Genomic DNA, 22,311 nt, shown 5'->3' with positions numbered 1-22,311 from the left:
TTTTTTTAATGTGCTCATATTTGCATCATATTTGTACAGATTTTGTTTGTTGTAATTTTTCTGATACAATTCAAACAATTTAGGGGAAACTGAGAAATTATATTGATAATTAACAGCATTTTAAAATAATCCTTTGCTCGTGGATGTTTAAGAAAATCAGTTTTGTTTTTTTTACACAATTCTTTCTGCTTTTATTTTACACAAATTTGGGCTGAATATTTATTTTAGTTTATGGCTCCCGATTTAACCAATAAACTAATTCAAGTCTAATTTAATCCAACTTTCGTTTGTTACAGAAATTTTCCTTTTGACGTATAGAGCAAAAATAATACAATTGCTCATTCCGAACAAAACTTAAGTAAAATTTTAGGCCAATATAGGCTGCTTTTTCTGAGTGTGCATGTTACAGACTGCCTGATGGAGTGCAAGTCTGTCAAACTCCTTTATCCATTATTATAATCAATAATAGATTTATCAGGTGGCGGGGATCGGAGATGCGGGGAGGGGTCTGCCTGCAGATCCCTCAATCCTTTTGGCTGGAGATAAGACGAGGAGGAGTGGCCGACGGGTAACTGAGAGAGCACCAAGGGGCAATAGGGAATCACTAATGAGAGAGAGAGAGGGAGTCAGAAAAGAGAGAGAGAGAGAGAAAGACTCATCATCATCAACAAAGACGCGCTCACTGACTAGATTAGAGAGTCGCTCTGCGGAGGAACATCGGGTTCATCCGGCTGAAGGAAAACCATCACCGACTGTCCTCGGCGCTCCTGGCCGCACCGCAACTCTTTCTCCCCAGCCCTGACCACTCCTGCGTCCCGCTCTCTTTCTCCCCTTGCGGTCCACTTACTATGGGTTGTGTGGCCAACTCCTCCGGGACTGAAGTGCTACTGCAGCTGGAAGCTCTCCGCCGCGCCGCGCAACTTTCTCAACTCTTTCGTCTCACGGAGAAAAGAAAGGTCAGGTCGGAAAGTGTCGGGAAGCTGCCGCAAAAAATATGTTTGATGTCTAATTGTTGTAAATAATAATAATAATAATAATAATAATAATAATAATAATAATAATAATAATAATTTTGTTGTCTTAGATTTGCTCCTCTTCTCTCCTCTCATCTTCAGCGCACTAAGTCTTGAGTTAATCTCACCAGCCTCGGTGAAGGCTTCACGTTTGTGTGTAAAAGTGTGTGAATGTTTCTCCGTGCTTGTTGTGGTGGTCGTTTTCAGTTGGTGCAGAGCGCCCCCATGTGTTCAAAGATCATATCTTCGGGCAGCGTGGCTGGGTTGCGATGAGGCTTTTTGAGTGTAACTAAAATGTTTTTGTTCGTTTGTTACTGTTCCTTCTTTATAAGATGTAAAGCATTGAGTGTAAACTTTTTAGTTATTTGCTTTTAGATAATATACATATTTAATAAGTTTGACAGGCAGATTCCAATCAAACTACAAGGCCTCGGCAATAAATGGCCTCGAATTGTACCAAATTTCCTAATTATGTTTTTTTTTTCTCAATAAAAAATTAAAATTATAAGGTAAATAAATAAATAACCTATCTTGCAGCAGAAGTTGAACAGCCTAAATGACCTCAGTGAAAATGAAACGTTGTGTTCAGACTTGCTGCAGGAGAGCAGCTGAGCTGTTTGTTTATTTTGGTTTCACTTTTCTCTCAGACAGTTTTGCACTGTCTGGGTTGCTGCTAGATTTTCCGTTTTTGAATGTCTGTTTTTTCCTTATCATTTCAAGACTAATTCATAGAGGAAAATTAATTTTATTCCGTTTTTTTTCTTTTTTCTTTGAGCTGAAATTACGATTGAGGGTTATTGTTTAATAAAATAGACTGAAATAGCCTACTGGAGTTTTTTTTTGTTTGTTTGTTTGTTTGTTTCTGTTTTGTTTCTGTTTTTTGTTTTTATTATTATTATTATTATTATTATTATTATTATTATTATTATTATTATTATTATTATTTTGTTTTTGTTTGTTTGTTTGTTTGGGTTTTTTTTGGGGGGGGGGATTATTTAGGCATTTATACTTTTTTTTCCCCGTCTTGTTCTTGATCGTGTCTCCATTTCGACTTTGACTTGAAGTTTCCATCTTTCTTTTTTCTCTGTCCTCAGATATATTATAAAGCTGTCCGGGACATCGAAGCAGGGGAGGAGCTTTTAGTGTATATGAAGGACGGTATTTTCCCCGAGGGATCCATGGCACCTAACCTACAAGGTAAGATTAATGCGCGTCATTAGTGCACATTTTAAACAAACTCCAACCTGCATCCTGTGCTGCTTTTTGCGACCAAAGCACAAAAAAAAAAAAAAAAAAAAAAAATCCCGTGTCTACGATTTTTCCCTCCTCAAGAAATGTAAATTATTCGGACCATGTGTTTTCAGGATATTATTTAATTCCGTTTCAATACACATTAAAGCCTGTTTTGGATCAGTCACCAGTCTTGCCAATAAGGAAGCAAATATGACATTTAGGCTATGTGTCTGTAATATATTTGTTGCAATGTCATGGGCCTCGATCGCTGAACACTGGTGCGTCAATTGTCAGTTTATGTGAACAATAAGATTAAGGGGGCGGGGGGGGTTCGTCAGCCATACAATTATGTTTAAAATTACATCACTTTAGCAAAGAAAAACCGCTTGAGCTAATAGAAAAGGTCATTTTTACGTCCGTCATATCTGTTTTTATTTTCTTTTTTTTTTTTTTTTTTTTGTCAGTTTTTTTTAAACAGCGGTCCAGTTTCAGAAACATCGGGGTTTAAGAAGAAACTTTAAACTGGGGGTCTCCAACTCCAACTTGACTGAAACCCCTGGAAATAATATTACCGGCAGTTGAAATAAGAGGCATTAATAAAATATTTTCTCTCTCTCTCTCTGTCTCTCTCAAATATAACACGTAAGCCACACGCACATATATATATATATACACACACACACACACACACACACACACACACACATATACACACATATATACATATATATATATATATATATATATATATACACACACACAGATTTTTTAAATTTTTTTATTTAACCGTCTGGTCTGTCTGCCTGTTTTTCTTGTCTGTGTTTCTTTTTAGTTTGAAATTGCCTTAGAAGTGGCTTAAGTGCTCTGCTACACCTTACTGTGGACGGTTGTCTGCAAAATGTCTTACTTTCAAAGTGCATTTCATTTTTAGCTGCCATCATTCACTTTTCTCTCTGAGTAGGTAACCCAACACACTAGACTTGCTACCTTTTTCTGTATATCAGACTGAATATGTCATTATAACTTCGCTAGAACAGTTTTAAACGTAGATCTAAGCTTGGCTCTCAAACTTCACTTGAGCAGAAACAGGGCTATTAGTTTTTTTTTGTTTGTTTCTGAAAGCAAAGATGGGAAAATATTTAACTTGTCTGTGATCAGTAATGCAGGGAGAACAGGATGTTTTTAAGATGTTCTGCAGGTCACCAGCTCATTCCATAAATTGTACACAGACCCTAATGCAAAGTGAACAGAAGAAAACAGCAGCTCAAAAAAAGTCTAATTATGTTGTAAAAAGCAGATTGGTCTGTTGTCTGTGTGTTACAAAGATGGAACAGGCTTAAATTATATATTTTTTTGTTAATCTCTGAGTGTTCACATAACATACAATAGGAGGGAGACAGACAGACAAAATTCCACCTGCCTAAATGTGCATGTCAGAACCAAGAATGTGGCTTTGCATGGGTTATTGCTTGAAGATGCTTCGCTGTGAATAGAAAAGACTTAGGAACAGCAGATTATAAGCACAAAGACAAAAGTCCATCCAGTGTGGGAATGCTTTGTGTTCTTGCCTCCATGCATTTGTTTGAGTGAGACAGAGGGAGGTAGCAAGGTTGAGTGGGAGCTTGGCAGTGCAGCACTGCTCTCTGTGTCTGGCTTATCTGAGACGGAATTTGAAGTAGAGGACTTGAGGAGTCCCGAGAGACCTCACCCATGCTCCCAGATTAGCTGCTAAACTGCACATAATTGTGCCTCCCTTCGTCTCCCAGAGAGCTATTAGTCTCCACTTTATAACCCCCACCCCACCCACACAGACTGGACTAAGTGAAAAAAAACACTCGCACGCTGATACGCACAAGCAAGCGCCTTTGTTTATGAGCATCCTCACATACTTGCACACTCCAAGGCCTTTCCTTTCATCCCTCAATAAGATGCTCATGATTCTAGAGGAGTTAACAACACGCACTAAATATTTTTTTACAAATTCTGCAATAAATTGCTCTACATTAATAATATTTTTGAATGCATTTTCCACCCTTGGATGGAAAATTACACTTGCAAGCACAATGATGAAATAGCAAAATATTCACTTTCAATTAAATACATGCTCACTGGTGTCAAGGCAAGCTAGTTAGTTTAGTATTCGGGCTCAATGCAATGGTCCATTGACCAGAGGGTCATTTACTCTTCTCCCCAAGGTTAGGCACATTGATGTTGCTACACTAATGCCCTTTTAATGTTTCCAAGAAGTTCCAGCTGGATAAACGGTCACATGCAGTAGAAAACAGGTGAGCCATGCACTGTAAGTCATTTTGGATAAACTCATTTAGTGCAGCTTGAATTGATGGATGGGTGTGTGTGGCATGTTGGGGGACCTCAGGGCCCAACTCAGGCGAGTGCTGCTTGGGTCATGGCAAGGAGGGTATGGCAGGTTGGCGCTGAAATCTCCATGGGGTTGGCGCCGGCGAGCCTTTGCTTACCTCTGTTTCTTGTGATTCAGTTTGGAAAGTGTTCAGAGAAACACAAGTACACACACACACATACACACGTCTATTCATGCACACAAAGACACTCCACTGGGCTTTCCCCCTAATATGTTGAACTTGGCATCTGACTCAGGAACTTACTATTGAAATAGCTGTTCCAAGTTTTATTCATTTGACCTTGCTGGTGAGAAGTATTGTAAAGGTTATCAACATTGAAGGGGAAGACCAGCCCCTATTGTTTCCCTTGTGTGCCATTACACCTCCAGACTCAAGCAAACTTGTGGTTTAACAAGTAATTAGCTCAGTTAATGAAGGCCACATTTCACAGCTAATTGATTTTCTTTTTATGTGGATGTCAATTGCAGGATTATTGCTTTTAACATTTGTAAAACCAGTCTCCTTAAACTGCTACTAAGGCAGAATAGATTTTTTTTTTCAAGTTTCCTGTAAATAGATGCGTCTTTGGGAAAACACAGCATACAAGAGTTAGTAAACATGGTCATGGAAATTAGCGCCTCCACTGCTTGTGTGTAGTCAAGATGGTTTTGTCGTGAGTCTCCTAAAGTGTTTTTTTTTTTTTTAAAGCCAGTATATTAAACGTTCTCCATTAAAAGGTCCCAATTTTTTTATAATAATCTTTAAAATGCTTTACTTGCTAACAATTGTTTTCTCCTGTGTTTGCTACTCTCAAATTATGTGGAGAGGACATTGGATATTTTTATTGCAAAATCTTGTTTTATTTTTGTTATTTATCTGTACATTGTATATGTTGCATTTTATTGGTAAATTTTCCATGTATGAACAATTTGTAACAAACAATGTAACAAATATGAAAAGTATCTAATTAACCATTGCATTCACCATACAGATATACAGCCATCACTAAGGGTCACTGTCGAGCAGGTTTTCGAAGTTTGCCTCCTACAACGCTCCTGATTCAAGCTTGTTATCACGTTTTGCACAAGCCTCCAACATCTAAAACCTGCAGGACACTGGCCCAGGGGGTTTGGAGTTGGTGATGCTCAATCAATCCTTGTGTGTGCAGACGAGCAGATGTACCGCTGTGAAGACTGCGATGAGTTGTTCACCTCAACGCTTGAGCTGCGGAGGCATCAGAAGTATTCGTGCTCCAGTGCTGGTGCCATCTTTGACGCACTGAGGGAGGACTTCAAACAGGAACGCGAGGACAGCGACGAGCCTGTCCACGAGTGCAAAGACTGTGAGAAGATTTTCCCAAATGAATACAGGTACACAAGCTGCCTTTCTGTGTTTTTTAGAAAAATAATTACACTTTTATCACACATGCTCTGTTTCATATTCTATACAACTCTGATTTTGCCTTCTTTATCAAGTCTTGGGCAGCATATGATAGTTCATACAGAGGAGAGGGAGTACAAGTGTGACCAGTGCCCCAAAGCCTTCAACTGGAAGTCCAACCTCATCCGCCACCAGATGTCACATGACAGTGGCAAGCGCTTTGAGTGTGAAAACTGTGATAAGGTACAGCACACCCAGCACGTAAGTTGTGCACAGGACACACAGGCTATATCTGATTTGGTTCTTAGGCCTCTGGTATTTTTTTACAAAAATTTGATCATTCTAAAAGTGTATTATACATTTAAAAGACATATTTTTCAACTTAAATTATGGCATATATTTTATTACGATAATATTATTTTACATTTCAGGTGTTCACGGATCCCAGCAACCTGCAGCGCCACATCCGCTCCCAGCATGTGGGTGCAAGGGCCCACACATGCCCTGAATGTGGCAAGACCTTTGCCACTTCATCAGGCCTCAAGCAACATAAGCACATCCACAGTAGTGTCAAACCCTTTATCTGTAAGTAAGGGCCTTGGAGGTTTATGACCGCAAGATTCGTGAAAATCAATTTAATAGCTTTTTGAACATCTTTATTATTGGGCTTATATCTGAACAAAGCATGCAAGTCCAGGGATCATATATGTATTGCTATTTTCTCATTAATTGCTTTAATTGTGTAGTTAGGAAAAGGATGATAAGCTGGTCATCTGGCAATATTTTTAGTTGCAAAATAATTTAACTAAAGAAATAATTATTTTTCTCATGTATGTTAATTATGCTAACTTTTTAAAGTTGAAAACAGCATTATTTTGTGGTTTTGATTTGCTTGATGAGTGGTTGAAGTTATACAATGAAAGCATTAAAGCAGTCTGCGTTATGTTGCTGCAGATTTGGTATAAAGAGTTAGTGACAGTGTTAAAATGGGTTTAACCAGGCCCTGATGGGCTTTGTGTTTTTGCTCCCCCAGGCGAGGTGTGCCACAAATCCTACACCCAGTTCTCCAATCTCTGCCGCCACAAGCGTATGCATGCTGACTGCCGTACCCAGATCAAGTGTAAGGACTGCGGGCAGTTGTTCAGCACTACCTCTTCCCTTAACAAGCACCGTCGCTTTTGTGAGGGCAAAAACCATTATGGCTCTCCACCAGGGATGTTTAACCCTGGCATCCCAATGAGCTCCAGCCCCATCATGGCTAAAGCAAAGTCCCACCATCCCCACCTTCCAGGTCTGAACCAATCAGGTTTAGGCTTCACTGACTACTTTCCCTCAAGACCTCATCCTCATGCTGGCTTGCCCTTTTCTCCAGGACCCCATGGCTTCCCATCCCTCCCACATGGATTCCCAGGTATATTCCCTCCTTCACTGTATCCCCGACCACCATTATTACCTGCTAGTCCACTGATAAAGAGCCCACTGGGCAACAGCAGTCAGGAAGTGAAACTTCCTCGGAGTCCCTTAGATGTCCCTCCTCTGTCTCTTGTTAGCTCCACAAACAGCAATGGAGTTAACAATTCAAGTCAGCTGGAAGACAAAGAAAAAGAGAACAAACTTGATTTGTCTTCGAGTGGGGAAGCCAAGCCTAAATCTAAGATGGCAGAAATGTCTGACGGTAGCGACCTTGAAGATGTTAATACCACGAGTGGGACAGATTTGGACACTACCACTGGTACCGCTTCAGGTGATGGATCTGACCTCGAGAGTGAAGGAGAGAGTGAACGTGAACGTAGTGGCAAAAAGAGGAAGCCGTCTGGTACTGTATCAAGCCAAGAAGCAAACCAGTTAGAAGATTCAAACAGTGTGTTGATGTCAGCTGTGTCTAGTTCAGGGAACCTCTCAATAGATCGTCCATTTCTTGCTTCTGCATCCTCCCAGCACTCCTTCTTCCCTCCACCGGACGATCAAGCTCTCCCACCCACCACCACAAATGCCAATGCAGCCACAACTGATTCCATCAAAGCCATTGCTTCTATTGCTGAAAAATATTTTGGTCCAGGTTTAATTGGACTTCATCAAGAGAAGAAGATGGGTCCACTGCCCTACCATTCCATGTTTCCTTTTCAATTCCTGCCCAACTTTCACAACTCCCTTTATCCCTTTAGCACTGACCGAGGCACCCTCAATCCAAGTATGTTCTATAAGCCTGAACCTAAGTCCCCTCGAGAGCAGCTGCACAAGATGATTTCAAGTTCCCCTGCAGCTCCTGCTCCCACTGTTGAGTCTCCATTTGATCTCACCACAAAACCCAACGAGGTCAAGTTAACTCCTCCAACCCCAACAATAAACCCATCAAACCCTAACAGCAGTACTGGGAGCAGTAGTGGACCTGTAGCAATTTCTAGCAGTGAAGAACAGCCACTGGACCTCAGCATTGGCAGCAGGAACCGCAGTGGTCATAATGGTGTGCCAGCTGAGACTCAGAATCGAAAGAACCACATCTATGGAGCTTTAAAAGGAGCATCTATTAAAGACGAAGTTCCATCTGGTTTTCCACACCCTCACCCGCAGACATTGCACCAATCCTCCATCAATCAGCACCAGCAGCCACAGGCACAGCCGCACCAACCACCACCCCTGCACTACGCCAAGCCCTCAGCATTCTTCATGGACCCTATCTACAGGTATTTCAGCACCAATTAGTCCAAAAGATCAAAGTTCTGCTATTTTCACATAACCAGCATGAAAAAGATTTGGGGTTTAAAGCAAACTCTGACCTTGGTACGTAACCCTCTGCCTTGTTGTTGGTCCAGCAGGGTGGAGAAGAGGAAGCTCCTTGACCCAGTAGGAGCTCTGAAGGAGAAGTTCCTCAGGCCTTCACCACCACTCTTCCATCCACAGGTAAACTTGTATGTCAAATCACAGAAGGCACTTTGTTTACTCTTGAGTAGAAATAGGGAATTGTTCATTTTGAACAAAAACTACAGCAAGGGAACACCAAGAGGAGTGGACCCTCAGGTATTGCATGCAGATTATTCCCATGTGGTATTTGCTGTTATTTTCAAACTATGTTATGTGAAAATCCCTCATTCCTGCCTCCCACGCTGCTGTGACTTGAATTGATAAGGTCTTCTGTGCAATCATTCCACTGTGTTGTTATTTTCTCAAGGGTTTTGTATGATTTTTTTTTCCTTTGTTTACGAAATGGCGCCTGTGTACCTCTTCAATTCTACCTTTTTTTCCAGAAGACAGTCTATTACTGCAGGCCCTTTGATAATCAGTCACATTGTTTGATGTCCCCAGACTGTCCCCACCTCTGCAAATCTTGATTACAAGGAATGATAGTATTAATAACACACAGAATAATAAGTGTTTGAATTGTAACAAACTGCCTCTCTTGGCCATGCTAATCTTAGTTGTGGCATTGTTTTATGTACTGGGAGCCCACACACTAGCTAATAAGTCAACTGCCTCCAAGTTTTTTTTCTGTTTTTTTTTTTTCTTTTCTTTGTGACTGGCTTGCTAGATAATAGCACCATGTCCATCAAGGACATCCTGTGTTTGTGTCCTGGAGAATGGGGGGCTGTCGTTTGGGAAATGGTTTAATCTGACCTGGAAATCTGTGTGCTCTATCAACCATTTCTTTGCAATACACACAACCGGTGTATATGCAAACATTTAAATTTATAAAGATTTGCATTTGCGTATAAGAAATAACACATATGAGTATTTTATACATCTAATTAGCAGGTCAATAATTGTGCTGTATCGCCTAGTTTCAAGTGCTTAGTTGTGTGCCCACAATTGTAATAGAAATAATAATTGATTAAGCACTGTGTTATTCATCATAGAGTGATTACAATCTAAGCCTCAAACAGGCATTCTCTTGGCTGCCTTGCAAAGGCATCATCTCATAACTAATTGCTACACCCTGGATCAAATGTTTTTGCTGGCTTCCATGTAAAAACATCTCATATCAAAATGTCTCAGTTGTGATCCTCCCAGAAATTCAAACACAATACCACCTCTAATTCAGTCTCATGACGGAATCACGCAAGCTCCCCTGCACCAGTTCTCAGACTGCGAATAAACACATTGCGACAGAGTGTCTGTCCCTGTGTCTCTCCCATCCCGTATTCACTAAAAAAAAAAAAAGGAAGGATGTAAGCTGTTTTTGGCAAATAAACTCCTACATAGCCAGTTCCCTTTTGTTCACAAGCTTCTAGGGGAAGGGAAGCAGCTATCAGTTGGGGGTATCACAAACTATATTGTACTGCTCAAATCATGGCTCTTGAATGTCTCATTTAGCCAGCTGGCCAGCCTGAAACAGCAGTTTTGGCAGAAGAAGGTAAGAGGTTGAGAACAAAGCATTAGTTGGAGCTGAGGTTATATGGAGGGGGGGCACTGGAGGAATTGTGCTCGAGCATTTGTGAATGTGTTAGAGGTCAGGGAGGTGACTGGCTTTTAGTACAAACAATTCCAATCTCTGATATGCTGCTTCCTCAAAGCTTCCGCGCTTGGTCTTATTCCCTCGCTCTGTTTTTTTTTTTTTTAATACTATATCTTTGTTTGCACTTCTTTACTATTTTACACACGCATCCATACATTATGTAATTACTATTCTGATATCTTAAGACAAAATTTCTTGATTCCCACTGACTTTTTTTATCTTTTGCAATTTTCAAGATGTCAGCCATGGAAAATATGACAGAGAAGCTTGAAAGCTTTGGTGCGCTAAAACTGGACACGCCGCCCAATTCACTGCAACACTCGGCTCATCCACTGTTCAACTTTCGCTCACCACCACCTTCCCTATCAGACGCCATCCTTCGGAAAGGCAAGGAACGCTATGCCTGCAGGTTAGTTCCCCATGTTGCCAGTGTTGTGTTAGTCAAATGTTGACAGTAATGATAAAATGTGTTCTGTTTTTCACTCACAATTTTTATTCTTACTGTCTATTCTCCCCTCCAGGTACTGCGGGAAAATCTTTCCCCGTTCAGCAAATCTCACCAGACATTTGCGAACACACACAGGGGAGCAACCCTACAGGTACTGAAAAGGGTTCCAGTTCAGTTTTATTTCAAAATTTCAAAAATCTGTAAACATATATGTTCCTTTTATAAATTGATTTGCTATCCTACTTTTTGAGGAAGAAACAAAGCAAACAAATAATAATAATAAAAGAACTAATCATTACTTTTTATTGCTTTGGCAGGTGTAAATACTGTGACCGCTCATTCAGCATCTCATCCAATCTGCAACGCCACGTCCGCAACATCCATAACAAAGAGAAACCCTTCAAGTGTCACCTGTGCAATCGCTGCTTCGGTCAGCAAACCAATCTCGACCGCCATCTCAAGAAGCATGAGCATGAGAACATTCCTGGTCAGTCTGCAACATCTGTGCCTGTTTTCTCTGACAACACTGCAGCAGAGCAAACTGAATGCAGTACACAGGGACTGTTTAGTTCATGGATGGAATAAGAAATGGCCCACATCATCCAGCTGGAAATTTTTAATCATCACTTAGATAAATGTTTAGCTTAGCACTGTGAATGATTCAAAGTGAAAAAGGAACCTTGTTTTCCCTTGCTACTGTATAAAACAGACTTGTTGTATCAAGCCAGGCTACCAATTATGGCTGGAACACATACTTTTTAAAATGAATAATTACATGTTTGAGTGTAAACATCTTCACAAATGTTTTACAGTTGTAACAACATCTTCAGAAGTGTTTCACAGATAAAATACAAATGACCACAATTGTTTAAAAATCATTTCAATGATAAGCAGCTCATGAATATTGATCCCCAATAAGTCAAATTTGAGTGTGAAGTAGCATACAGTTCAGTCAAACAACTAACAAAAAGACTGAATGTCACATGCTAGCAAAATAGTTTGTTGGACTATGTTAAAACCCCCAAATTGAAACTGTTTATTTGTATTTTGAAAATTTAAATGAGGCTTAATCGTGAACTTTAAAGTTAACTTGAAGTTCAGTCTAGCAATATCTCACTGTGATCCTATCTATGTGAGTTTTTTGTGAGTGTTAACTTGTGTGCTGTCAGTAAACAGCTTTTCTGATCAAATGCATCTGCAGGAAGGATAAGTGTAGTATCTGTTTGTGGTATTCTTTTATATATTAAGATGTGGGGTTTTTTTTAAAAAAAAACAATTTCATCAAGTTTTAGCTTTTAAAAAGAGCAATCATAGTTTCTGAATACATCACAATGTGACTAGACAGCAGAATAGTTCTATTTTCCTTAAACTCCATGGTGTACAACTTACTATTATCAAACTAATTATGCTTGTGTGTTTTGTTAATTGTGTGTATGTATGACTGGTGTGTGTGCATGCATGTGAATGTCTGGGTGCTTTTCCCAACAGTGAGCCAACAGTCTGGGATGCTTTCCACTCTAGGAACTACCATCTCTTCTCCAAACTCCGAGCCAGACAATCATGCACTTTTGGACGAGAAGGAGGACTCGTACTTCTCAGAAATCCGCAACTTCATTTCCAACAGTGAGATGAACCAGGCCTCCAGCTCTACAGATAAGAGGTAAGACAAAAACACACTCAAGAGGATCAAATTCCATTTGTAAGAGGTTTGACAAGACTTAAGGTGATTTGATCTCTGAGGCAGAGTCTAGCTTTATCTGGAATGAATCTTTCCAACAACTGAAGGAGCTGGTTAAATATCCATAAAACATTTTGATATATTTTTCTTTATTCAGGGCATCTTGTTTAAGATATAAAATAGATGAAAGTTAAAACTTAAAAAAGATAAACAATTGGACTTCTAGGTGTCCAGCCACCTCTCCCTTCTCTCTATCTATAATAAATGTAAGCACTTAGCATGCAATGCTCCCCAGTGGCTAAAACATGCCTAACAATTGTTAAACAAATACAAAACTACATTGATTTTTTTTCCAAGGATGTTATAATTGTTTGGATTATGTTTTTGTTTTCCTAGGATTTTATTGTTTTTTTAACCAGCTGTGTCATCTTCCTCCCCAGTTTTCTGCATGTCTCCATCCTCTCTATAATGTCTTTTAGAGAAGGTTTGGTCTGTGGATGGAAAGCTCAGCTTCCCTGCTCATAGTCCGGAAATGCTTTTTGTATTGGTATCTAGCCTATTTAGGGTAATATTCAGACGTTTCAGACAGGAAGAAAAATAAAAAGAAGGATGAAATGTTTTCTCTGTATTTCAGTGGTTTGGCTTCTTTCGATGTATTTACATACTATCTCCTTCTCTTTCATTCTTACTGTGAATTCCTTTCTGGTAGTCTCACTTTCTGTCTGCCTCTTCCCCCTCCACCTTGTCAACACACATTATGGCCAGCAGACCCAGTCGCAATTGGGCCCCTCTGCCATCTGGGATCAATACTAAGTCTCATCCACAACAACCTGGCCTGACATTTTAATATCTGTAATTCAGACTAAGTGTTACGCTTTCTGTCATTCCACCAGAGAGCCTGCTGTTTGTTCTTCCTCTGAGTGACTGAAGTCAAATGCTGAACACAAACAGACATTCATGGATGACAATGTGTAATCACTCTTAACCACCCTCATAATGATAGTTTCCCCTCCTTAAAATTCCTTTTTAAGTAAAATACCCAGTCCAAATTAAAGTTCTTGGTGGCTTTTGTTTTCACATGAAAACTCAAACATATTTCCAGCATATTGCTGATGATGCTGAAGCAACATCGCTGCTCTGAGAAGTTTCAAACGATGATTAGAAGGTACTCGTGTAGTTGTTTTCAGCACTGCCGTGTTAGAAGCCGAGGAAGTATTTGCCGGCTCAACACCATAATCCTCAGACCATAACTTGAGCTTTATAGCTGGATAAAACTTCAACTGGAGTTGGTTCCTTGTCTGGGACTGGGCTACAATATCTGGCAGTTTGGGCCCTGAGGGGAAGTCCGATTGAGGCATTTATCTCAGAGATCCACTGATGATTGAGCTCTTCCCCCAATCCACCCGTTGTGCCCATACCCCCAGCCCACTAACACAAACACCCAACTGACGTGTTTAGACTAAATGACAAAACCCAGGGCCCCCAAGTCAGAGCTACGCTTCCATCCCTGTTCACAGGCATGGACTTTTTCCCCACCAACTGGCTCTGCAATTTGATTATGGTGATATTTAATCTAGATTGAAAGAGAGGAACTTTCTCCCCCTCCAAAAGTCCCTCTGTCTGCATTCACCCACCCACTCTGTGTGACCCAATCCTGTCCCTGTGCACTCTTTCCCAGAGGTAATCCTGTCTGATTTGATAAATGTCCATGGTGTGGCAAAAAAAATGGAAGGGGTAAATTTGCCATCCCAAAGGAAATGATATCATGAGCCATGACATCGTGGTCAGGAGCTGATGGAGTGGGGAGCTGGGTTTGTTGGGGCGTAGACTGGAAAATGTACAGATGGCAGGCCATAATGGTACTGTGCTGATAGCGTGTTTGCAACTGAGCCGACATCTTCCCTCAGTCACACAGACTATGTTCCACCATTACAGAGTGTAGAGGTTTGCAACGGACCCAGTCTGAGGCACACCATCTCCTGCTCTGTTAGTGAGGCGCTGGCCAATTAATCATATGTGGGCCGTTTGAAAAGTGCTCCAGGCAGACTGTCAGCACCCGTGTTGTTTGTGTGGACACTGGAGTTGGACTGTTCTTGCTGTCATCAGATTATTTATGTTTCTCTCTCTGAGGGATGAGTCATGCCTTTAGATGTTTAGAAAATGGTCACAACCATCCAGGGCCAGACTGAGCATAATGCTCAAACTACAAGAAATCCATGTCATGTTTTGATTATTGTTAGTAAATAATTACACAGAGAATGCAGGAATTTAAATGGCCAAATGAGGCCTGTCAAGTGATGATAGACCATATGTATGAAATGAATGAAATGTATAAAGAGATATTTAGCATCCTGTAATTTGTTTATTCCACATGTCTCTTTAAGACCATGGTTCTTATACTGCTCATAAATTAGATTGATTGTCTTATTTCTCCTGCTCTTTCTTATTGGATGAGCAGACGACTCACTCTTATTCTTAATTTCTTCTGGAAACTGAAAGAGAATTTCATACTGCCATTATATTTTTTTTCCTAAAAAGGTCATTTCCCAAAAGAAAGATGCGGTAGCTACCACACAACAGATAGATAAATAAAATGTCATATCTGAAAGCTTACTTCCATCACTGAAAGGTCATTGTAATAAACCTGCCGTCCTTATTGTGACCCCTGCAGGTCAGACCAGCCTGACGAGGAGCACCCACCCAGCCACAGTTTGTCCAACTCCAAGCTAGGACTCCAGGGGCTTGAGGAGGATGAAGAGGAAGTGGAGGGTGACGATGAGGAGGAAGAAGAAGGCAGCTTGACGGAGAAGTCACATGATGATGCGCCGGAGTCTCCATCTCCCGTTACAGCAGGAGTGTATGAGGAAGATGAAGAAGAGGAGGACACGGAAACAGCCCCATTAGCAATGAGCTATGAACACACTCGCAGGTGTGTATTTTGTCAATCGGACTAAGTAAAACATAATACAGCAGTTACATTCTGACCAATTTATCTCTTAAAATAGTGTTTGACACAAACTTCCACTTTTAGCTACTTCATTTATAACATAATGCCAAAGACGGCCTATATACTGCGCAGGTTAGAAAGGAATAACGAACTGAACGTGAAGACTCCCTTCAAGTGCTCCAAAAAACAGATTTTTTTTAAAAAAGGGTTTTACTTTTAGCTTCTGGTAGCTTTGTTTTCTTTTCAATCCCTTTTTCCTCTTTCAATTTATTCCCTCTACCTGTTTAACATTTTATTAATCACACGTACTTTTTCTCTTTACTTCACATTACATTCATCCTTATTTCAACCTTTATTTTTCTGTGCTTCCTAAATGGCACTAACTCTCCATCTGTCCCACCCCTGTCTATTGTTCCATCTGTTTATCCATCCATCCTCAAACCGACACATCTGTACCCCCTTTTTTCTGCCATCCATCCATGCCTTGGTGTCCAGGTGTATAGAGGAGGAGGGCTCTCTCCTGGACCTGGAGGGTCTGCCCAGCTTTCCCAAGAGCCTGGATGGTTTACGTAAAGCAACCAGTGACGAGCAGCCCTTTGATGTTAAAGACATATTTAACACTTCCCTAGAATCTGAGGCACTGAAAGAGACATTATACAGACAGGCTAAAACCCAGGTATGTAACCAGCTTTGGGATTGTCCAATGTGTAGGGGGAAGAAAAACATATTTTTCTGACATCCATCTAAAACAATGCAGAAGAATGTGATGGATCCTCCGTTTTATAGCTTCAACTGCAGGGAAAGAGCACCTTGTTCGACTCAATTAAATGACAAACAAGTTATTACCTGCTGTTTTCTTTTCCATGCCATCCAGTACTACAGTGACCCACTGGTGCAAAACACAAAAACACCTCACAGAACACAACAATATAACAGAAAATATGACATATTTATGGCACAACTATCATTCACAATTCACATAATTTGGCAACACTTGATAAAACACATCAAATTTGCATCAAATTTGTCAAAAACACACTAACAGTTAATTAAACACAACAAACAGAAGATGCAGTTGTCATAAAATATGTTATCGATCACAACATTAGAACCAAGAGCACAGCATTTCAGTTAAAGCTGCAAAACATAAAAACAGACAAAAAATGCACAACAAAAACAAAGCATGGCAATTGCCAAAAAACTGCCATGACTAAATGTTTCAGGACACAAACACACTGTCGAAACAACCAAGTGTTGACTCTGTCAACAAATATTACTAAACAAATGTTTATATATTGAACTCTGCTGTTTCTCTTTTTTAATAAAAGTCCCCTTTTTTTTCTGGTGCAGGCTTATGCAATGATGCTGTCTCTCTCAGAGAACAACCCTTTGCACGCGCCCTCCCAGAACTCTCTGGACGCTTGGCTGAGCTTGGGAGGTGGACCGTCTGAGACGAGCAGCTTTCACCCACTCAACCACATCTAGACAAAGAGAGATGGAGAGAAGGTGGGAGGAAGAGTATGAGGAACATTAGTTTCAGAAATGGATAGAAACTAGAAAAAGGATGGACATGAAATAATGGGAAGATGTGGCGGCCGGAGAGGAATTCATTGTCACATACATTCAAGATAGAGAGAATGAGTTTGAGCGCTTATGTGTGTGTTCACCTGTTTGTATGTTTGTGTGAAAGAGATAAAGGAAGCAAAGATTGTCCCCAAGTGAGGGGTCCTGCAAGACTCTGTCCAAGAGAAAGCACTGCTATGCTCCTGTCGATGTGAAGGACACCATGAATGCTTCTCAATAGCATTGAAACTCTGCATAACTCTGAATTCTCCATAAGTGCACAAGGCTCAATGCATCGTCACAGACACGCTGAATAAGGCTCTCATAAAGACACCTAATGACACGTCTCTAAAGTCTGTGTTCAATGGCTACGACAAACATTGTAGCTATGGCATTGCAAGTCCACAAGGTGGCACTGTTTGAGCAAGACGAGTGGATGTGTGCAAAATTCTATTGAAGTTTTCCTCCACCAATCATGGGCAACTGATTTTGTTGCAGTTTTAATTGCAGAATCAGCAACAGCAGCACACTGAATAGTCAGATCCAGTAGACTATTGATTTTTCAGTGATTACATGAAGAATGATGTCCAATGTTCAAATGTTCTGTTTTTTAATGAGCTATCTGGGCCACTAGTCATTGTAATGGGTAACCAAATTTGATCACACTTAAAAAAGATCTTTAATCATGCATAAAAATATGGGGGGGGGGGGGGGGGGGGGGTTCCTCTATTTATCACATCATCATTTGTTATTTAGTTTCCTTCATGTTAGATACCACAGTATTTCTTTGTAGGCACCACAGTGCTAAATTATTAATATAATTATTTTAGAGAAGGACCAAAATTGTATGATAATGTCATATGATGTAAAAATAATAATAATAATGATAACCTAGATGTGCATAGTAGGAGTGGTATGTGCCAAATAACCCGTAGAAAATGTTTTGTTCTCTGACAATCATTTCATTTCCAAGGGGCTTGCATTTGTTGTAATTTTTTTTCTTTCTTTCCCTATTATGTTCTTATATGTTTGATTTCAGAAATGTGTGTATGTATTTATTTTTGTCATTTTTGTCATGACTGGAGGAGTGAAAATGAAGAAAAAAGTCTTTTTTTTTTTAATCCCTCTTTTCTTGAAGGAATGATCACCATCAAAACCCAGAGGAGATTCTGAATCTCTGGTTTTGACAGGTTAGTGTGCCAAAATGGAAACACCCCATGAAATAAATTGTTGTTATTTATAGTGACAGATGGCTGTAGTTAGTTTTAGAATCCTGTCTGGCATTGAAGTGTCCCAACGTGTTTAGTCATTTATTATTTGTTTCACTTTTAGAATTTTGCCCAGGATGCTGAACACATCTTGTTCTAATTGATCTAACTAAACTATCTGGAGTCAGAATTGGAGGACTTTCACTCTGAATGTCAGTAAAATGGCATTATGTTGTCACTTTTGAATCTGAATTTCTGCTACATTAAGCTCCCTTTTCTTACTGTTTGGCATTCATTACCTGTAGTGTAACCAACAACTTTTATTCATCGCATGATTTGTTTGATTTTACTGTACATGGTCCAAACTTTGAAAGCACACAATCACAAATGACATACATGATAGACTCACCACTTACACAAAGAGAAAGGCAAGCGCTCATGACACCAAAACCTTGGATAACATTAAAATGGACATCATAGTTCTGCTGGTCGGTCTATCTAAACGTGTAAAATAAAAATGTCTAGTTGATTCTAGATGGAGACAATTAAAACACTTGACAATATTTCAACTAACTTCCCTGTTCATCTTCTGAGATCATACTGAAAGTCCATTCCATGTGATCCAAAAACGTAGCTCTGTCATGGATGGCATGTGTAATTTACTGTAGATAGTTGTGGGAGGTGGAGGTTAGCATTGTTGATCACTGTTCCTCCACGCAAACTTTCAAAACCAGGCCTGATGCTGTATTTTCAAACTAGCACTTAAACCACGTGGGTCCAGGCCAAAAACTGATCAGGCTTCGGTCTCTTGGTAGAATAAGAACACAGATACATTTTTCAGTTGTTCTAACTTTTCAATGGGTGGCCGAGTGGGCTTAACATGGAGAGATTAGAAAGACAGAAGCACTGTAATTTTTCCTCCCGACAGCAAGTGGTAGGGATGCTGGGACTGCTGCATCATCTCATTTTTTTATCTAAAGACAGGAGTCTTTTTACAATTCTACTGAATGAGATTCCATTCATGGTAAACACATTGTTTTCCAGCTTGTGGTTACAAAATGTAAAGACTTGGGTCACTATGTAGTAATTCATGTCACGGACTACTGTAATAAGTGTGCGCTGTGTAACGCAAATGAGTTGAAGGCATTGAAGTATTCCATTTTGCCAACTTCAGACAGTATTCTGGCAGATGGTCACTGAAATATATTTCAGCATAATAGAACATGGTTGCTGTTTCCCCCCCACTGTTACAGGAAAAAGTAAAAATATACATTGTTTCTTTTTAACTGTATAGTATTTTAAAAGAATGAAAAACAATGGTGCATTTGTCTGAAGAAAAAAAAATCAATGAAAACTATGGGTTTAAATGGATGGTGCTTGTTTTGTTTAAATCTGAGTTGTATATCGCCTCTGTTATGTTTATTGAAAACAAACAAAAAAAAGTTGTTGTGCATGATGTGTTTAGCAGTCATAATGATGTCCATTTGTGAAATGTGTATCAAATCAAAAAAAAAAAATTAAAGAAAAAAAAAAGAAATCCGTAGATGCACTTATTGTACATGTGGTTAGGTTAGTAGGTTTGACTTCAAGTTCTGACTGCCTTACAGATGTTTGGGCAGATTCTTAAAGACATAGAAAAGACGTGTGAAAAGACATAATGAAAAACAATAAAGGATTGTAGAATAATATTGAACAATTCTGAAATTGCAGTTCTTTTGATGCTTGTGATTATTGCAGATGTACTTTAGAGAAATTTCATTGAAAAGATATGACTCTGATGTTAATTCTGTAGAATAGCAATGTATACCAAATGTAATCTTTCCAATGCTATGAAGAATTTATACATGAAATTGATATGCAATAAAACCTGTGTGCTTTTTACAGCAGCTGTCCTCTGTGTATTTATCAACTAGGAGAACATGATTTTTTTTTCCACACAGAAACTCCTTTTTCCTAGATCTATTCATGGACCACATCATTTTCTCCTCTTTAAAGAGAACATTATGAGCATTAAAGGGTTCCAACTTCTCAATTGTGCAAATCGGCTGCTTTTTCTTGCACCGTGTCATATGGCACTGAATAAATGTGGGTTTTGAATGTCTGATAATGTTGATGTTTTAATCAAGCTCATAAAAGTAGTGTAATGTAGCAGGGATTTTTTAGAAGTTATAAAAAAAAGAACTAATCCCAAATCCTAAATGTGTGGTTTGAGACCTCCAATTTAATCACTATTTTAAGCTATATTGTTTTTTTAATTTTATTCTTTCCTTTTGCTTTATTTTCACAAATATAGAAAAAAAAAGCAACAACACTGCATGATCATATTCGAAACATTCGAAAGCTTAACTTTCTGCACAAAACATTGAAACAATTCTTTTGGGCTATTTACACTAGAAGAAAAGGTAATTCAGTTTAAAATTTTACAATGATGATTGTTATGATTTTTACTTTATTCATCCTGGAGAACTGCCGAGGGTTGCGTCAGGAAAGAAGAGCAATGTAAATGGATACAACTGTGCACATGGGGCTTCTGTACTGACTGTAGATGGAAACTGATGATTTGCTCTGGCGACACCTTCAGGGGGAAAGCCAAAAGGGGAACAAAATCAAATAGACACAATGTTGGTTTAAATAGCTTGTCTGGGTTAAGGTGCAAATGTTTTTAAATAGGTAATGTCAAGCATTATAGAATTTTGAGTTGGGTTTCTGCATTTTAAAGATTTTTTTTTCAAAGAATTTTTTCATTACTTGTCCTTTTTGAGCCCTCTTGATGCAAATATACAAAGACTGTAAATAAAAATTAATTAAACCTCTCATTTTGATGCATTACTGAGTATAATATGCTGCTCCATTTTGTGCACCACACTGCATCCTGTTTGTTGTTCACAAAGTGAAAAACAAATGATTACTAAGGGTTGTATAGTGATCATTGCTGTCATAAATCGATAAGTTAACCCAAAGATGCAAAAGACAACATCATCAACTTCTAATAACTATGTAACACAATTAGCAGTAAATCCACAGTGGGAAGACTGACTTTTATATGCAGTGAAAACGTGCTCTTCATTTCTTAACAAAGCAGCACTTGAAGCATGAAACATCTCCAGGTTACCAAGATGTAGAACTTAAAGCTCCTCTTACTGGGGCAGTGAAAAACGCTGTGGTACATATTTTTTCTTTTTTTTAATGGTTTTTGCTTTTTCTCAATTACTGCAATCAGTCCATCCAGTCATGTAACTAATGTCTATCAGACTTCTCAATTGAAAAAAAATTTAATTAATAATTAAAATATCTGAATCTAAGTACCTGTATTAAGGTTAGAAGCATTGTGAGTGTTTGTGGGAATGCATGTGAACAGTGGTGTAGTGGTCAGCACTGTAGCCTCACAGCAAGAAGGTTGCTGGTTTGAGCCTTTTGAATAGTGGCCTTATTGTGTGAAGCATGTGCATGTGGTGGTTCTCTCTGGGTACTCCAGCATACACCCACCGTCCAAAGACATGCATGTTAGGTTAGTTGGTTACTCTGAGTGTGAGTGTTAGCCCTTTAATAGACTGATGACTTGTCCTGTGTGTAAATGTAATTATTATGTCTCTTTGTAAAGAATCACACTTTCATTTTCTCTTTGTCAAGTACTTTGACAGCCAATGTGCAGCCAATGAGGTACTCATTCCCCTCAACACAGCATGGGAGACATATTTGCAGGTATGTAGATATTTCCTGGTTCCCTTCCCTCTAACACAGTTTGTTTTAAATGTCCAGTAATTTCACTGTCAGACTGTATGAAGTTCAGCAGTGGAAAAAGAGCAGACCACAAACAGCAATGGAAAAAAAATCTCTGTTCTAAGTGTCAACTTAGAGTTCAACTTTGCAATTTCCATTCATTTCAGCCTAAAATGCATTTTTTATTATTTGTGTTAGCAAAATTATTGAGAGAATTATATTAAATCCACAAAGGTGCAGACGACAAGATGCATTTTTTTGGACTTGTCCTAAAAAAAAAAGAAGTCACATAAAGATAAATATCATAATGG

At 39.2% G+C, this 22,311-nt stretch overlaps 1 protein-coding gene across 1 annotated transcript in view; it reads left to right on the top strand.

Moving 5' to 3' along the window:
• The window catches only part of prdm16 (PR domain containing 16), a 177,190-nt gene extending 160,176 nt beyond the window's left edge, over positions 1-17,014 (top strand). Inside the window, exons 5-17 of the mRNA XM_079239817.1 lie at positions 2,108-2,210; positions 5,775-5,976; positions 6,082-6,247; positions 6,418-6,571; positions 7,020-8,670; positions 8,800-8,887; positions 10,673-10,845; positions 10,958-11,035; positions 11,202-11,371; positions 12,373-12,544; positions 15,234-15,491; positions 16,005-16,185; positions 16,860-17,014. Of these exons, the coding sequence (XP_079095943.1) occupies positions 2,108-2,210; positions 5,775-5,976; positions 6,082-6,247; positions 6,418-6,571; positions 7,020-8,670; positions 8,800-8,887; positions 10,673-10,845; positions 10,958-11,035; positions 11,202-11,371; positions 12,373-12,544; positions 15,234-15,491; positions 16,005-16,185; positions 16,860-16,994 (3,531 nt within the window). The 3' untranslated portion in view covers positions 16,995-17,014. The remainder of the gene's footprint in view (positions 1-2,107; positions 2,211-5,774; positions 5,977-6,081; positions 6,248-6,417; positions 6,572-7,019; positions 8,671-8,799; positions 8,888-10,672; positions 10,846-10,957; positions 11,036-11,201; positions 11,372-12,372; positions 12,545-15,233; positions 15,492-16,004; positions 16,186-16,859) is intronic.
• Positions 17,015-22,311: the final 5,297 nt, after the last annotated feature.

This window comes from Telmatherina bonti, assembly GCF_933228915.1.
Source record: "Telmatherina bonti genome assembly, chromosome: 4".
Lineage (NCBI taxonomy): Eukaryota > Metazoa > Chordata > Actinopteri > Atheriniformes > Telmatherinidae > Telmatherina > Telmatherina bonti.
Note: the sequence above shows the minus strand (reverse complement) of the source record. Positions and strands in the feature narration are given on the sequence as shown.